The 19168-nt window shown below is 39.9% G+C and overlaps 1 protein-coding gene across 6 annotated transcripts in view; it reads left to right on the top strand.

Moving 5' to 3' along the window:
- Nucleotides 1–19168, top strand: part of DNM3 (dynamin 3) — a 647020-nt gene that overhangs the window by 252380 nt on the left and 375472 nt on the right. For all 6 annotated transcript variants that reach the window (XM_060396477.1, XM_015099204.4, XM_027975613.3 and 3 more), the window contains exons 7-10: nucleotides 1697–1839; nucleotides 5103–5238; nucleotides 7538–7605; nucleotides 11448–11586. In XM_060396477.1, coding sequence (XP_060252460.1) covers nucleotides 1697–1839; nucleotides 5103–5238; nucleotides 7538–7605; nucleotides 11448–11586 — 486 coding nt within the window. The remainder of the gene's footprint in view (nucleotides 1–1696; nucleotides 1840–5102; nucleotides 5239–7537; nucleotides 7606–11447; nucleotides 11587–19168) is intronic.

Genomic DNA, 19168 nt, shown 5'->3' on the forward strand with positions numbered 1-19168 from the left:
ATTGCTAGGAGAAATATCAATAACCTCAGATATGCAGGTGACACCACACTTATGGCAGTAAGTGAAGAAGAACTAAAGAGCCTCTTGATGAAAGTGAAAGAGGAGAGTGAAAAAGTTGCCTTGAAGCTCAACATTCAGAAAACTAAGACCATGTATTCGGTTCTATCACTTCATGGCAAATAGATGGGAAAACAGTGGATACAGTGGCTGAGTTTATTTTTTTAGTCTCCAAAATCACTGCAGATGGTGACTGCAGCCATGAAATTAAAAAACACTAACTCCTTGGAAGGAAAGTTATGACCAACCTAGACAGCATATTCAAAAGCAGAGACATTACTTTGCTGACTAAGGTCCATCTAGTCAAGGCTATGGTTTTTCCAATAGTCATGTATGGATGTGAGTTGGACTGAGAAAAGAAAGCTGAGCACCAAGAATTGATGCTTTTGAACTGTGGTGTTAGAGAAGACTCTTGAGAGTCCCTTGGACAAGGAGATGAAACCAGTCAATTGTAAAGGAAATCAATCCTGAACACTCATTGGGAGGACTGATGTTGAAGCCGAAACTCTAAAATACTTTGGCCACCTGATGCAAAGAACTGACTGATTTGAAAAGACCCCGATGCTGGGAAAGATTGAAGGCAGGAGGAGAAGGGCATGACAGAGGATGAAATGGTTGGATGGCATCACCAACTCAATGGACATGAATTTTGGATAAATTCTGGGAGTTGGTGATGGACAGGGAGGCCTGGCGTGCTGCGGTCCATGGGGTCACAAAGAATTGGACATGACTGAGTGACTAAATTGACTCACTGACTTTAAATTTATTATTCTTTTTCCTAGATTTCTATAACATTTGCATTTCTCTTCTCTTGATTCTGAGTTTATTTCTTAAGCCATGCAAAAACATGATCTTTTTTTCCTGTTAATTCAGACTTAATTATATTGTAACAGAAAGAGCATTAGTCAGAGGGTTAATCAATCTGGGTTTATATCCCACCTTTGTTCTCAATTAGTTTTGTCCCTCTTAGAAAATCTCTTAGAAAATCTTTATCCTAAGCTTGAGGTGTCAGCAGTTGACTTCAGTGGAAATGCCACAGCAAGTGGCTAGGTAGAGTTATCAATACCAGGGTTTTTATATACAACCTGTTGAGGGTATAAGCTAGGGACTAACCACAGTTGGACTGGGGCCTAAAGATGGAGGAAAGAGAAAACACTTGCCTGAGCTATAGAATGGAAAGGAAGTTAACAACTGACAGGTACATGGGTTTGTGCTCCACTGGTGGTGAGCCTTTTGGTTCTGAGAATTCAGGCAGCACCTGTCATTCTCTGCTTCTTTCATTTGTATCACATTCTAACTTAAAATTCCTTTTGACAGGGTAGCTGATCTGACAGATTAGTCCATACTAAGGTGTCATTAGGCAGCTTCATTAGTAAACTTAGCTGCCTTTAACAGAGTATCCCAGATGTAAAGAGATAGTCTCAGCTAGTGACTTTAGCTGAGGGAATTTTGACCTTGGATGTAGGCAGTGGAGGAGAGAGCTGGAACTTCTCACAGCTGTCTACATAGTCAGACTCACATGTGTGTATGACTTTCTAAGGTTTTGAGTGATCTGGAAAACAGTTAAGGCCAATTTTTATCTTCTGAGTTGAACTTCCATCTCTCATATGTGTGCATGAATTTGTTTTGTTTTATTTAGCAACTTACCAACCACATTCGAGACACCCTGCCCAACTTCAGAAACAAACTACAGGGCCAGTTGCTGTCCATAGAACATGAAGTGGAAGCCTACAAAAACTTCAAGCCAGAGGACCCCACCCGGAAGACCAAAGCATTGCTGCAGTGAGTCACCTTGCCCTTCCCTTGTTCAGCACTTGAAACACATTTCTTCAGTTTGCTTTTTCCTTAGTCTATTTATCATGCTAGTTTCTAGGTTTTTTCCCTTAGAAGTAAAGTATATGAGGCTTTGTATATGTCATAAAGTAAGCCTTGAATCTTTGTTTTCTTGAAGAATAGTTGTTGATCTTAATTCTGTCATTATAAATTTAACCAATGCCCAATCCTCTGCCCAGTTTTATTGTGTTTTTCTAATTGGATTCAGTAAATGAGCAAAACCAACAGTGATAACTCAGTAGGGTTGTTTGCCCTTAGTCTTTAAAAGTGGGCTAGGTTCCTGTTGAAAATGTCATCTGGATTGTGCAACTGTTTCTGCTGGTGTCACATGTATTTATTATCATTTTTATTTCAGTCATTTCATATCATCTCTCTGTGTGTATTTTTCAGTGCGGTGAGAACCAAGGATTTAACTTGAAAAAGTACAGACAGTAGGGCCCATTTAAGTTTCTTTTTCCTATTTGGTAATGATTTCAATGTAGACCTTTAAATACGCAAATGTGAAAACTGCCAAGTGTCTTTTTACTCCTTCAAGATCTTTTCTTCTTATCCTCGGGTTATTAGATTTATCCCTGAGGGTTCTTGGGTTAGGATAGCAGAGTTGTTGGAGAATTGCCATCCCCTTATGTCTTTTACCCTCATTCCTTCTTTCAGCTCCTTTCAGCTTCATCTATCCTTTTATCGCTATGCTTCAAATTGCCCCAGGTCTCTCTCCACCCGAAGACCCCCACTGACCAGCTTACATTCCTGGATATCTGAAGTCCATCTCTAAAGATGATGCTTGCCACTTGCTATGGCCCCTTTCTCTCTGCAGTCTTGTAATCAAACACCCCTAATCTGGCTTTTAAAATGCACAACATAATTCCTTTTATTTGTAGGAGGATTTCTAAATGTTCAAATTATTTATGTAACATATTCAATGCATTATCTTATATTCCTCCATGTAAAAAACAGTAAGATCATACAGAGGAAAAAATTTTTTTTTGGATTCAACTCTCACATAGTTTATCTTTTCTTTTTCTTCTTGGCTTTGGTTAAGCTCCTATTAAAAGTCTTCAAGTTACAGAGAAAGGAAAGCTATTTCTGTTTAGGCCCTGGGTCATCATCTTAACATTCAACTGAAACTGTTGTCTTTGTAAAGACTAGGTCTTGCCTCTGTGATTCCATTGGACTCATTACAATTTTCCACAGTTAGATTCCTCCCTTGTAGGGAGCTGATTCACCTCCTTCTTTCCTTCCTGCCTCTCTCCCTCCCTTCCTTTCTTCATTACTTTCTCTTGCCTTGCTGACATCTCTGTATTCTATTTGATGTCTGGCTCTGTGCTATCTACTGAGGATTCAAAAATGAATAAGATTTTTAACCCTTAAGAAGAAACCACAGTAGAGCAGCAGAAACATATATATAACAACTAACTGTTAAAATCTGATAAATGCTACATTTCTGGTAAGTATTAAATGTTAAGGGAGATCAGATAAAGAGCAGATACATGCTAGGAAGGGTGTGAACTCACTTGAATGAGACCCTGAAGTATGGGAGGCGTTTGTCGGGTGGAAGAAGGAAGTCAAGAGAATAGTGTGAACTTCGGTACAGCTTGTTCCAATGGCCAGGTGGCTGGGGTGTAGGGAATGGGAATGGAGTAACTGGAGGTGAATTTTCAGGGGTTTCCCAATGTTTCATACCTTTCCAGGTGTTTAAAATTAGATTAATGTTAGCATGTACATGAACATAGCTATATCCAGTTATAGTCTAGATTTTTAGGCCTAAATATTTGAAGTTCCTTTTACTTCATCCATAATTTTAATGAAAGAGAATAAAAGATTCAGATTTTAGGTGGTTTGAATTTTTTCTCAATCTAGTAGATTTTGAATTTAAAAATAGTTTCAGTGTGTCAAAATTGAGACTTTCTAAACCTGCTAGTCATAAATACAACTAGTCATTTTTCTGTATAACATATCTTTTTGCTCTGTTTTTTACCAACTGCCTTGAGGTAATTCATTCCTTCATTGAACTTGCTGAGCAGGGGATAATAAATCATATGCATGGTCCATGCCCTTAGGAGAGAGACTGATAGATGAGTGATGGTGATGCCCTCTGCTACATGCTCTGCTGAAAATATTCTGAGGAAGCTGAGAAGGGTTCCTTCATCTGGGTGGCAGTGAGTGGTGGTGGTGGATAGAGTTGTGGATCATGGAAAGCTTCCTGAAAAAACTAATACTTGAACTGAGTCTTGAAGGACTGATAATAATTAGCCAGACAAAGAAGCATAAGGCAGAGCAGAAAGGAAAATGAGCGTAAAGCAGAGAGACATGGTACTCATGGGGACCTCTAAATAGCTTCTTTTTAGTTGGTTTGGAAGGTGAGTGGGGATGAGTTGTAAGAGATGAGGCATCCAGGGACAGACCCTGGAGAATCTTAGGTGATGGGATCAGGAGCTTTCATTTTATTGAATTCTAGGGAGTCATTGAAAAACAAGGCTAGAGCTAGTTGCAGAGGGGCAAGGGTGGAGGGCCAGAAATTTGCATTGTTCTGGCAGAATGAGGTCTGTGATGCTGAGGTCAGGGAAGAGAGTAGCTCATAAAGTATGAGAACACTCTACTGGAGCGGTTGGAACACTAGGTGATAGTGATGTCACAGGAGTCCTGGCTCATTTAACTATTTTATATGAAGTTTTATTGCTTAGATGATTTTTTTAAATTTAATTGGAGGATAATTGCTTTATAATGTTATGTTGGTTTCTGCATAAAACAACGTAAAATAGCCATAAGTATATACATATGCTCGCTCTCTCTTGAACCTCCTTCCACCCCACCCTCTATCCACCCCCTCTAGGTTGTCACAGAGTGCTGGGCTGGGCTCCCTGTGTTATACAGCAGCTTCCTACTAGCTATCAATTTTACACATGGTAGTGTATTTCTAATTTAAGTATTTTAAAATGCTGTTTTATAGTTGCAGCTAAATGGCAGAAAGTTTATTTAATGATGCAGATATTTGAAGTATATATTTTAAATTAGATGTCTGAAATAAATCTTGATAATGTGTATTTCATATAGTTATATTTTGAGCACTGACTAGAGTGCATTTTTAATTCTGCCAGTAGGTGACACTAAGAACACCAGGAAAAGAGTTCTGAGGGATAACCATAGCAAATTCAGATGAAAAATGCGAAGCCTTGTAACTTTAACTTGAATTTATTTCTCTTTTGCAATTACAGGATGGTTCAACAATTTGCTGTGGATTTTGAGAAGAGAATTGAAGGGTCAGGGGATCAAGTAGACACTCTGGAGCTCTCTGGGGGTGCTAAAATCAATCGTATATTCCATGAACGCTTTCCTTTTGAGATAGTAAAGGTTTGTACCAAATGTTATTCTTTCTTTTTGTTTCATTTCATTTCTATTTTCTGTTCTACATAACTGTTCATAAAATGTTATGTGGATGGTATGGGACTAAAATAATTCTTTAGACAAAAACCTCCATACTCAGGTAGTGAAATTCAGGAGGGAAGTTATTTTCTTACTGATGGTTCTTATTTTATTTAATGGAATCTAATGATATTTCAATAATTCAACAACTACTAACAGGTTCCTGTGATGCTTATTTGTTGTCTAATTCATTTACAAATGTTTCTTGAGCATCTACTGTGTATCAGTGATCTTAGGTGCCAGGGATCAAGACAGAGATACTATCTGGTGGCAAAAGACAGAAAATTGATGAATAGACAAAGTAAAAAAAAAAAAATCAAGTATTATTATATAATGAAATATGAGAGAGAATGGAATTAGATTAGCCACTTTTAATGGAATGTTCAGGCAAGGTCTCTCAGACTATGGGGCCCTTAAAGCATGACCAGAATGGCATAAAGAGGTCAGCTATAAGGATCTGGAGGAAGAAGGTTGTTTAAGGCAAGATGCCAAAGACAAGGCCCTAAAGTAAGCACCTGTGTAGCAAGTGAGGAACAACTGAGGTTGGTGCAGAGCTGATGAAGGGGAGCGGGGAGAAAATGAATTCAGAGAAAGGAAGTGCCCAGTTTATGCAGAGCTTTCTAGGTTGTGATAAAGTGCTTACATTTAACAATGGGAAGTCTGGGGAGAGTTTTAAGAAAAAGTGTGACCTGATTTGATTGGTGATTTTAAAAGACCACTGTCTGGGTTGGATTGTAAAGGGGCAAAAGTGAATTGAAGGAGACAAGATGGCTTAAACAGTAGGGCCGAAGCAGAGGTGAATCCACTTTGTGGGGGACTTGAAGCCTATACAATTTGGGGACCCCTCTTGAATAATGCAAAATCATAAACACACAGGCACAGGGTCTTGTAAGGAATTTATGCAAGAGAGAAGTTCTGAAACTTAAACTTATTTAGCTTTATAGTAGAAATGCCTCAACAGAGAGGCTTGAGAGAAGTGGATAGATTCATGATTTTGAAGGAAGGGTCAATGGGGCTTGGATTGTTATGGAAAATGCAAAAAAGAGAAGATTCAGGATGACTCCCAAGATTTTGACTTACACAACTGAGCAAATGTTAGTGTCCATCAGATGAGGAAACTGAGAAAAAGTTCAATGTGGAGGTATGAACCAAGAGTTTTGTTTCAAGGATGTTAAGGTTGAAATGCCCCATAGGCAGCGAGGTAGTTTTAGGGACTATGTTACTTGTCTCACATACAGAGGCATGTACTTACATCTTGGTGTGGGAGGCAGATGGGTAAATAGACAGTTTCATTAATATGTGTTAAGAAAAGTGATAAACTTCAGCACAGGGTGTTATGGAAACACAGTCCATGGAAATGAATCCCAGCCTGACTGTGTAAGGGAACTTGGCTTCTGAGCTAAGAAGGCTGAGCAGCTAGTTAAGCAGGAATAGGTGGGGTGGGGCTGAGGAAGAGATTGTTCCAGACAGAAAGGGAGGAGTGGTAAAGGCTGAGGTGTGGAACTAAAGCTGTTCAAAGTTCTGTGGCATAAAGTGGGGGGTGCGGGGGGGGGGGGGGGGCTGGGAAATGGACAGGCAATGAGGTTGGAGAGGCCAAATCTCAAAAGTTAGGGGCTGACCCAAATGTTCTCTTGATATCCCTTTCAGGTCTAAGCTCTATGACACTTTAATCCTACTTTCAATAAATTTAAGGTACCTAGAACTTCTGGGAAAATTTTAATACAGTAATCTATCCTGTGTAGGATTGGCAAAATATTATTAATTTCCTCTTTTAAATAAATTTTGAACTTAGGTGCTTAACATGGCCAGGGAGAAGAGACAGCCATTGTTAATTCTCAACAAAGCTGGACTACTGTTGTACATCAGGTGACACTTATGTATGCATTTGTCTGTGAATATATTTACTACATTCAGCAAAAGGATGAAGAATTATATATTTCAAATGAATGGCAAGATTTATGTACAGAAGACATCCTTTATGTGTAGCATTCCTTATCTATAAAAGAGTTAAAATCTGCTGCACTAAAACTCCCAGAAATCCCTAACATTCTGTGTTGCCTTGACCTTTATATAAACAGATGTCTTGACCATCTGGATTTAGGTTAGGAAAGACATGAGTATCCATTTATTAATAATAGAGTCAAGTTATTCTCATTTTTAAATATTCAACAATATTATTATTCAGAGGAATTGAGTGTCATAACTGTGGCTCATTTTGCTTCCGCAGATGGAGTTCAATGAGAAAGAATTGCGAAGAGAAATAAGCTATGCAATCAAAAACATACATGGTATCAGGCAAGTGCTTCACGTTTTCCTTGTCTTCAGTTCAAGCTAATAAAAAAATTAATGTTTATAAATGGCTAGTGAAGTAGCCTTTTCATCATCTGAGCAGAGTAGAATGTAGAGGTGGGAGTAAGAAATGAAAAATAGGAAATTCTTGTTTGAGTTCAATGATAATTTCTAGTATTGTCATATTGTCTTTTCCACTGAAAAATCAAAAACCCTGTCTGCACTCACAGCACCATGCTCTTGACAACTGGGGATTTACTGATGAACAAGACCTTGTTCTCTGGGGCTGTATATTTCAGAGGCAAAGGCCAGACTTGCTCATAAGTGATCATCACTTACATCAAGACTAGATGGATTAATTTTGACTGGATTTATGGAGCAAGATTGGGGAAGGTTAATGAAGGTGGTTATTTTAGAGTCAAACCTTGCCAGTTTTGAGAACAAGAATGATTTCAATAAGGAAAGGTGTCTTTGTGTATAAATGTGAATGTGTGTGTGTATGGGGTAGATGGCGATGCAAAAAGATGTAAGATGAGAGATTGTTGAGGCTGGAGGAGATGAGAAGGGGCTTAGAGTGGAGGGAGTGGTGTGAGCAAAGGCATGGAGGTGGCAAAGAGCAGCATGTGTTCATGGAGCAGGGAGCCCTGCATTTGAACTGGAGTTAGAAATAAAGAAGGAGAGCAGAGAGGTGGTTGGGAGGAGAACTTGTGCCTGAATTCCCCCTCATATAAAGTTATTTTCATTAAAGAACTGGGATAAGAAAATAAATGAATTTAAAGCACATTTTGTGAGTTCGTGTTTAGAGGGCTAAATACAATGTAATGGAGCATATGCTAAATTGATTCAAGGTCAGAAGACTTAGGTTGCCTACTTCATGATGATCTTACATGAAGGAGGGGGTCCCCAGTCTATCGGTCGGTTGTGTCTCAGCTTCTGCCTCAGGGCTAGCTTGAGACTATTTGGGGAACAGAAGCTGAGAGAGCAAAACTTGACACTGAGTGTGACTGATTGGTGATTTTCCAAAGGAGTTATGACATTTGAATTTTTCCTTATGAAATTTGGAAAGTCTACTCTACAAGTCTCAAATAGTATGGGTAAATATGCATTCATAAAGTGAAAAGGAGAAAACATCTCTAACCACATCCAATGTGTTTTTCTTAACCATCAACAGGATTTCTAAGTTCCCTATTAATTCTCTTCCCTCTCCTTCAATTCCAGAAGACATTTGGTATAGAAACTCTGTCTTTCTCTTTAGCTGGACAGAGCTAGAATTCACACGTATTAGTCTGATAAATGCAGTAGAACCAAATTATGTTTTGGGAGAGGGATCAAAAAAGTATTTTTGCTTAACTAAATGCAGTGTTTTTATTTGACTTTTTAAAGTTTTTACTGATTACGTTTTTATTGAATGTAACTGCAAAAATTCAGTAATTCAGGATTATAGATTTCTGATTTATATGTCCACCAACAGGAGAGCTTGACTGTTACTATTATTCTGGAGTTAATTTGCCTATAAGCTGATTGGTGACTCAGTGGTAAAGAGTCCACCTGCAATGCAGGAGCTGCGGGTTTGATCCCTGGGTGGGGAAGATCCCCTGGAGAATGAAATGGTAACCCACTCCAGTATTCTTGCCTGGAGATTCGCATGGACAGAGGAGCCTGGCAGGCTACAGTCCATGGGATTGCAAAAGAGTTGGACACGACTTAGCGACTAAAATGCATGCACACACACACAAAATGATAAGTGCACAATGTCCTGAGTATTGCAATTATTTAGGCTTTTAAATATACTTAATTTAAAATGTTTTGTTCTCAACTGATTCTATTAGATATTTGAATAACAGAAACCACCTTTGCTCAGTGAGGATTTGATGGTCCTTCTTTGTTCTGCTAACACTGAGTGCCAATGACGAGCAAGGGATCCCTCCTTGTGGAGAAAACAAAGATAAATGCTCTAATGACTCTTCTTACTAGGATAGTCATAGGACCAAAATATGTGCTCAGATCACTATAGTGCAAAATAAGATGCTGGGGTTCAGAGAAGGAAGACCAAGTCAGTGGTAGGGCTGTAGAAGGCGAGCTGCAGGAAGTGGCTGCTTTTGATCTTGGTTTGAAGCACAGGTGGGATTTGGACAGGCTGAAATTGTGGGAAAAGTGAAATGAACATCTTAGATGAAGGAAAAAGCATAAAATATTAGCATGAATATGTTTGTGGAAAGGCAAATGGTCTGGTTTGGCTGAAACCTCATGTGCATGAGAGGAAGGAGGAAAAGAACCGCAAGGAAGATTAGTGACAGACAGGGGAACAGTTTTAATGTCAGACTAAACAACATGTAGTCTGGAGAAGTAGTTTGGAGAAGGAAATGGCAACCCACTCCAGTATTCTTGCCTGGAGAATCCCATGGACGGAGGAGCCTGGTGGGCTACAGTCCACGGGGTCGCAAAGAGTCGGACACAACTGAGCGACTTCACTTTCACTTCAAACAACGTGTATTTTATTCTGTATCCAAAGTGGAGACATTACAATTAACAGTATAGTATGACTGCTGCTGCTGCTGCTAAGTCGCTTCAGTCGTGTCTGACTCTGTGCGACCCCATAGACTGCAGCCCATCAGGCTCCCCCGTCCCTGGGATTCTCCAGGCAAGAACACTGGAGTGGGTGGCCATTTCCTTCTCCAATGCATGAAAGTGAAAAGTGAAAGTGAAGTCGTTCAGTCAAGTCCGACTCTTCGCGACCCCGTGGACTGCAGCCTTCCAGGCTCCTCCATCCATGGGATTCTCCAGGCAAGAGTACTGGAGTGGGGTGCCACTGCCTTCTCCATAGTGTGACTACTACAGCGCAATTAGAAATGGAGGAGGGCACAAAGTGCTAAGCAAATGAGAGACACAGAATAAGGCTGCTAAAAGGAAAATGTAGAGGAAACTCTCCAAAGAGATACCATAAAATTGAGTGTTGAAGGAAGAGAGGGTAATCAAATAAGGGGAAGGAAGGAGAGTCTAGGATGGGGAGATCAGCCACCAGTGTCTGGAGCCTGCATATCTGTGGGCATAGTGCTTTTCAGGGTTCAAGATCCCTTTTACAGTAGATTTTTTCCACTGTCCTTTTGTTTAGATGTGAGTAATCATTTTTCATTTTTTGTGAAACACACACACACATGCATATACCTGCTTTCCTGAGCTTCTGCACAGCGTTAGAAAAGCCCTGTTGTGACACCAGTTTGAATTGATTCCAGCTAGATGAAAAAGATTCTTGTTACCTTGGTTATCATTTGTTATTTGTGTAAATTCACAATTTAGGCATTCAGGGTCCTAAGCTAGTTCCACTTAACTGTCTTTTTTCTCTCCAGCACCCCAGGATCTCAAACTGGGAACCTCTGAACTTAGTATAATACAGCTCTCCTGCAAAGAATATGTTATATAGTTCAGGAATGCTACGTTTTAGTGTTCAAAATATGAAGATCATTTCCTACTCCGTGAAGGACAAGAAGGAATTGTTTTTGGAATACTTTAGAAACAGAAATGTACATTTAGGACACCACTTCTATTGTGTCATTCCTTGGTCCTGCTGTGAAAGAGTGAGATGAGACAAATGACAGTTAAATATTGAAGGTCACATTATAGGCCTTGAAAACATTTGGGAAACTGTTTGTAGGTAGTGTTAATCATCTATAGAATGTATTAAAGATATTACAAATGATTCTGTGAATAGAATTAATCACTATGTACCTTTTAAATGAGGATTTTTCATGCTTAGTTTAAGTAGCATGCCAATTAAAACATTGTTAAAAGAGTACTGATTATCATTCAATTTAAAATATCTAACATGCTATTTTCTTTCCTATATCCAGGACAGGGTTGTTTACTCCAGATATGGCATTTGAAGCAATAGTCAAAAAACAAATTGTAAAGCTGAAGGGGCCTTCCTTGAAGAGTGTAGATCTGGTAATACAAGAATTAATCAACACTGTCAAGAAGTGTACCAAAAAGGTAAGTTTGGATTATGTAACTTTCCAACCCTGCTACATGTCTCTCTTTCACTGACCCTCCACTTTGTTACGAAGGTTTTGTGTTTGCTCAAGGGGAAGGATTGTAAAAAGTATTGAGTGGGAATCACGTTCATAATAGTTGGGTCTCACCCCATTTCAAATAGCGTTGTTGTCTTAATCAGGTAAACATCACTTTAGAAGAATCCAAGTGAATGCCCTAAACCAATTTTTCATGTGGTGCATGGTTGGGACTCATTGTTAGGGCAAAGGAACCAGTGAAATTGTATATATCAAAAGGTAATTCTTCTAAGTTTTAAATGAATTCCACTTGAAGCTGGATGTCTGGGAAGGGAGCATTGTGGTGTAGTAGTTTAACTGGATCTTAGGGCCTGGGCTCTTATCTAGATTCAAATCCTGGCTCTGCTGTTTACTTGATGAGTGACCTTGAGCATCATACTTAATCCTTATAATTTTGTCAATTTCTCTGTGAAATGGGATGATGATGATAATGGTTATAATATCACCTCAGAGAAGATTAAACAAGATGATGTCAGAAACCCAAGGCACACTTAACGTATTGATTAAACATAGTAAGTGCTCAGTAAATGGTGGCTAATCTATAAATGGCCATTTTTATTAGCACCCAATATTCTCCTCCTTGTAATATTTACTGATGGAGAATAGTAGGTAAGAGACTTCCCAATCTGGGGCCTCTTCACTGAGGAACATGGAGTAATTATGTGGGACATGAAAGGGACACCCCAAATTGAAAAATGTAAGAAGGAAATCATTGATCATGTTAGGACAGGGTAGGCCTAGCCCTATGAGAGTTGATATTGTTACTTCATTTCTTGAAAGTATATTTACTTCTGATTTTGTTGGTTTTGTTACCCTTGCCTTTCTGTGTAGTTACAGAAAGTAATGTTCCAGTGAGTAATGTTCCTAAAACACCAGTGGGAAGAACGAGAGAATGAGTATGAGTATTGGTTCCTAGTTAACTGGTGGAAAACTCAGTAGAAAAGATGTAAGTAGTGAAAGAGGCTAAACTTAGGAATTTACAGTTGTCAATGCTAAAAGAACAGGAGTTCATTGGAACTAGCGTGGGGCCCAGAAGTGGCTCCAGAGCTTCAGAGCCCTTCTCTAGTTTTCTTACTATTCTTCTACCTTGTTCCTTAATGTTGTTTTCTCTTCTTTAAAATGGGGAAAGCCATAGGCATTAAGGGACTGAGGAAAAAGTAAATGGGGAACAACAAAACAGTCTTTATGTCAGCTCTTCACACCAGCTCTTTGTTTGGAAACTTGAAGCCATTTATTAATACTTCATATCCCTGATATCCTTGCCTTTACCCCAAAATGCGGTCAGTCTTGTCACTTGTGCAGTATTGGTCTCCTCTTAACTGGCTTGTTGAAGTAACTGGTACCATGTTCTCGATTTAACCCCATGGGTTGCTGCATGCAGGTGTCTTCTTCAGCCAAGAGTTTCTCTTTAGGTTGCCCATGCTTTCCTGCTCCCACCAGTAAGACTGTCTTCTTTCCAATGGCCAGTTGTGCTGTTCGTCCTCAAATTTGTTTAGCCAGCTCTCCTTCTCATTTAAATAAATTGATCAAATGCAAGAAAGACTTTTTATTTTTTTTTCCATAAAAAACTCAGCTTTGGAATGACATAAAGGTTAGCTACAAAAGCTCTGCTTTGGACTAGGTATAGGTAGAACAAGGTTAAAAGGATGTGGAAGGACTTATAAAAACCTAGATGGGCTCTGTCTGCATTCAGATTATTTTCCAAGTGTCTTTAGGTTTCCTGTCCACTTTAAAGAAAGCAAAATTGGAAATCATAGACAGAGGATGTGGTTTATGTAACACAGAAGACACATAACTCCAATCAGCAGATCCATATGCAGAGAACAGGCCTTGGCCTTACATCAAAAGATTGGCACATGTGTGTACATTTATGTTTTAAGTTATATAAAATGTTTATGGTATGTATGAATCTTTTTTTTTTTTTTTTATCATTTCCCATTGTATCCAACTTACTGGAAAACCAACAGTCCCGATGGCATGGGATGAGACGGCTTGTTCTTTGACACTTTTTGGCTTTTATTCTTTGGTTTCCACCCTTTGAACCTCCCTTTTCATTAAGCTCTCTAGATCAGGCGTGGTTGTATATTTATACTGTCTTCTCAAAACATTTTATTTGTTGCCTTAAGTAAAGCCTAGCTTTCTTCCTGAGATTCTTGTTTATCCTTAGGCTCCCTTTGTTGAAGGATATTTATTGGCCCAAACTCAAAGAATCTAAAGGCCAGGATCAGGTACAACATGGCCTACTTCTCCATTTGTGGCTTCCAAACATTATTCCTTCACCTTCCTATAACAAGTCTTCCTTCAAGGCCCAGGTGTTACCAGCTCTGCCAACCTTTTCCCTTCTCTTCATTGTCACCATCAAGTCCTGGTTGCTCCCTTGCATTCATCAAGATACTTAGAAGTTGGCTTACATTTTTCCTCTCCATCCTAAACTCACCTTCGGCTCAGGTGACTTCAGCAGAGATCATGTTCAACACCCACTAGCTGCTGTTCTTAGAGACCTATGATTCCAGTGATCCTCCATTCATTCCACCCTAGCATCCCACTCCCGTGACCTCTTTCTGTCCTTGTCATGGTGGACAAATGTTCTACTAATAGATTCTTCAGAAATCTCAAATTCTAAATCTCGGGTTTTCAAAACACTGATTACCCTCTTTTTGGTTTTCAATTAGTTGGAAAATTAGTAGAAAACCTTAAAGGAGAATTGAAGTTTAGGATCCACCTTGCTGCTGATAAATCTAGCTTGAAAAGCATGGCTGGGATTTACTGCTGCTGTGGGAGCCTTCTCTTCTGGTGGTAAACCTCAGAGCCCACAGCAGTGGAGAGAGACGTGCACCCAGAGACAGCACAGCATGTTTCAGCTAACCTCACACCGATGGGCTTCTCCAGCGAGGGCCACGTTTGAGCAGTGACATAGTACGCCTGCCCCATGCAGCAGAGAGCTGTGGGCTGACACAACTCAGGTGCTCACAGGTGGAGGAAATGACAAGGGCATCTCCCATAATACTTTCTCAAGAGGGAAGAAATGTTGGTGGGTTTCTACTTTATGAGTGAGGTGTGAAGGGTGCTGGGAAGGAGGAAGAGGGGTTCTTTTCTACACCTAAAATTATGCCACAGGCTCCCACCCTTTCAGTTCTATCACTCCTTTACTCTCCCTAAAAGCAGTCTTTAAGTTCAAAGAGACCTTCAGACCTCTGACTTCTGTTTGTTTTAAGCTACCTGTCTCCTTCTGATTTTATTAAATTTCCTGACTACTGTATCAGTCTACATTCAATCAGGAGAGAGAAACCACACAGCAATTTGAACAGGAAACAGTTACTATATTAAAAAAAAAGTATGAACTGTAACAGGGGCTTAAAGTAGTGAGGAATTGGCTAATAAGAAGATAAGAGAGGACTTACCTGGTGGTCCAGTGATTAAGAATCTGCCTGACAATGCAGGGGACATGGGTTCGATCCCCAGTCTGGGAAGATTCCACATGTTGTGGGGCAACTAAGCCCACAACTACTGAAGCCCATGTGCCTAGAGCCTGTGCTCCACAGAGACGCTACTGTAATAAGAAGCCTGTGTACCATAACAAAGAGTAGTCCCCACCCACTCACCACCACTAGAGAAAGCCTGCACACAGCAAAGAAGACCTAGTGCAACAACCAAAAATAAATTAAGTAATTAATTTTCAAAAAAGAAGTTAAAAGAATGACTGAAGATAGGAGTAGTAGAAGCTATAAGGAGCAGTTACTAAGGTGCTACCTTTAGAGGAACACGCAGGAAAGAGGGACCCTGCCCAGAGCTAAGACTGGGACTTCTTGAAGAGGACCTAGATGTGGCTCATTGGATGGCAGAAAAGTAGTGTTATGCTGCAGAATTTGCTGGAAATCTGCCCTCTGGAACATGCTGGGAGGGAAAAGGTAACCATGGGAAGGATTCTCCCTGGAGACACTTATGCAAACTGTTCAAGGTGAGGGCAGCTCTACCAGGGGGGCTGTGAGTGCCTTGTACTGAAGTAGGCTGCTTCAGCCTATCTTTTCCTCCAACAGTGTCTCTCCAGGCTCTGCCTCTCCTGATAAAACCTCTCATGGTGCCAGTGAGCAATGAAAAAATACTTTAAGGGCCCAGGATTATTTTCACAGAGAGAGTAAGAAGCGTGAACTTGGAGCTGAGAGGCAATACATTAAGAAGCAGTACCTTCTGGACTTCCCTGGTGGCTCAGATGGTAAAGAATCCACCTGCCATGTGGGAGACCTGGGTTTGATCCCTGGGTTGGGAAGATCCCCTGGAGGAGGACATGGCAACCCACTCCAGTATTTTTGCCTGGAGAATTCCCGTGGACAGAGGAGCCTAGTGGGCTACAGTCCACGGGGTTGCAAAGAGTCAGACACAACTGAGTGACTAAGCACACATTAATTCCTTTTGGATTAACTTTGTCATCTGTTGAGACACTAAGGGTGGTCAAATTTATTTGTCTTTTATTTCCCTTTTCCCCAGGTTGGTGATGAGCTTGAAGATAGTTGTGTATCTGTGTGGATTTGTGCCACATAATATAGCCATTGTCTTCAGCATTTCATTTGTTAGTGACTTGCCGTGTTTGTCACAATAGTGATGTTAAATTTTTAGCACTCTTTTTAAGATGCTTTGCTCATTGCTTTCAATAATGATTTCACAGAGAAAATAGAGGCTATACATGGGAACATTAATTTCTAGCCCCCAAACCTATGTGTATTCCCAATCATGTCTCTTCTTCCTCTCCTTTTCTGTCATGGTGTTAATCCTGACCAAGGCTGGGTTTCTACTTGTACTCTCACCACCTTAAGGAACTTACTCTTTGGATTTCTTGGTTTCCTGAATCATCACCCTCTTCATCACATTTAAAAATAAGTCAATGTATAAATATATGCCGGGGTCCAGCCCCGGTGGATCCAGGGTAATTCGAAGGGGAGACGGAATCAGCATCCTAGGAAAAAGCTATTTAATTAAAAGTATAAAGAGAGATTAGAAAGGAATAGTATAGTAGGAAAATTAGTGGAGAAAAAGAGGCTGAATAACTTGGTTTACGTGGGATACCAATAAATCTTCGAGACAAGAAGCTTGGGCGTAGATGCTCGGGAATGGGGGTCTCCTGAGGCTCAATCCTGCCTTTGCGTATGCCGAAGCCTCCTTCCTCATGACCTTTGCCATGGGTGGAGTTCCTCACGCTGGCTCCCAGCAAATATATTTTTGTCTCTTCTGACTTATAAGTAACAAAAACCTGTCTTCTGCTCTATTACTGTCCTTTTTTCATGGGCAACATTCTTGGTAAAAAAAAAAAAGTAGTTTATGCTTCTATATCTTTCTCATCTCCATTTAACTCCTTAACCCTCTGAAGTTTGGCTTCAACTCACCATTCTATTGGAATAGTTATGACAAAAGTTAACCAGAGACTTGATTACCAAATTGAATGGGCACTCTTATTCCCAGTTGTATTCTACTCTTTTTTTGAAGATGACACCTCTTTTTGGTTCTCTTTCATGTTTCTCATGATTCTTCCTCCATCTCCTTCAAGACTTTATCCACTTTTGCCTGCCTCTAACCACCAGAGTCCCCCAAATTTACTTCTGGTTTTCTTCTCTTCTCCTTTCCTTTCTCTGGATAATATCTCCCATAGTTCAGCTACCACTTAAAACATTGTTGATTCCCAGAGTTATGCTGCTGGTTCAAGCTTCTTAACCAAAGAAGCTTTGGTCTACAGTCTACTGCAACTGCCTCCTCTTCTTACTTAACGTCCTAAACAGGGTCCCCCCCCCCAAATAAATAAATAAATAAATTACTCCAGTGACCTCCTAACTGATCTTATTACTTCTAATCTGGTCATCTTCAAATTCATCCTCCTCACTGTTGTGAAAATGGCCTTTCTAAAACATGCGCACAAACAAAACAACAAAAAAGATCTCAAAACAGCTAAAAAAAAATATGCGCACATATTTTTTGCCTGTTCCTTCAAAATTATTTAATGGCTCCTTATATCTTAAGAAAATTCTAATCATTTGTGGTTGTTTTTAGTTTCACCGTTTGATCTCCGAATACTTCTCCAGCTACATCTGTTGTCACTTTTTGCTTGCTTCAGCCATTCTAAGTGATTTTTTTTATTCACAAAAATTTTTCCTCCCTTTAATATTTGCACATGTGATTTTGTTTGTTTAGAAAGTATCCTTAAGATACAGCTCAATCATCATTTTTCCTGCAAAGCTTCTGTGAACCCTTTCTTGGTCTCTATCTTCACTCCCTTCTTAGTGCTGTAATTGTCACCCTGTGTTTACTTCTGTCATAGCAATTATGATACTGCAATGCAATTTGGAATTTATTTGTTTAGGTGAATACCTCCTATTGCTGATGATAAGCTCCTTTGAAAAAGAGCTGTCTTTTGTCTTATCCTTGACACCTAATACAATGATTAACCATATATGAGATATTCTATAAATTATTATTAATAATTTAGATATTCTAAAGTTATCCTGATGCTAAAGAAATCTGTACTTGATTTAAAAAGAATATTTTATTCTGGGTTAACTAAAATATTCTTAAAAAATTTTTTTTAAGTCACTTCTTTAAAAAATTTTTAATTTTATATTAGAGTATTAAGGGCTTCCCTGGTGGCTCAGAGGTTAAAGTGTCTGCCTCCAATACGGGAGACCTGGGTTTGATCCCTGGGTTGGGAAGATGCCCTGGAGAAGGAAATGGTATCCCACTCCAGTATTCTTGCCTTTTTGGGGGCTTCCCTGATGGCTCAGAGGGTAAAGCGTCTGCCTGCAATGCAGGAAACCCAGGTTCGATTCCTGGGTCAGGAAGATCCCATGGAGAAGGAAATAGCAACCTACTCCAGTACCCTTGCCTGGAAAATCCCATGGATGGAGAAGCCTGGTAGGCTACAGTCCATGGGGTTGCAAAGAGGTGGACACGACTGAGTGACTTTACTTTCACTTTCATAGTTGATTAAAAATGTGTTAGTTTCAGGTGTACAGCAAAGTGATTGAGTTATACATATACGTGTATCTATTCTTTTTTAAATTATTATCCAATTTCAGTTATTACAGAACTTTGAGCAGAGTTCCTTGTGGTAAACAATAGGTTCTTGTTGATTATCTATTTTAAATCAGTCAGTTCAGTTCAGTCGCTCAGTCATGTCCGACTCTTTGCTACCCCATGAATGGTAGCACACCGGGCCTCCCTGTCCATCACCAACTCCTGGAGCGTACTCAAACTCATGTCCATAGAGTCAGTGATGCCATCCAGCCATCTCATCCTCTGTTGTCCCCTTCTCCTCCTGCCCCCAATCCTTCCCAGCATCAGGGTATTTTCCATTGAGTCAACTCTTCTCATGAGATGGCCGAAGTATTGGAGTTTCAGCTTTAGCATCAGTCCTTCCAAAGAACACCCAGGACTGATCTCCTTTAGAATGGACTGGTTGGATCTCCTTGCAGTCCAAGGGACTCTCAAGAGTCTTCTCCAACACCACAGTTCAAAAGCATCAA

The sequence above is a fragment of the Ovis aries genome, chromosome 12 (assembly GCF_016772045.2).
Source record: "Ovis aries strain OAR_USU_Benz2616 breed Rambouillet chromosome 12, ARS-UI_Ramb_v3.0, whole genome shotgun sequence".
Lineage (NCBI taxonomy): Eukaryota > Metazoa > Chordata > Mammalia > Artiodactyla > Bovidae > Ovis > Ovis aries.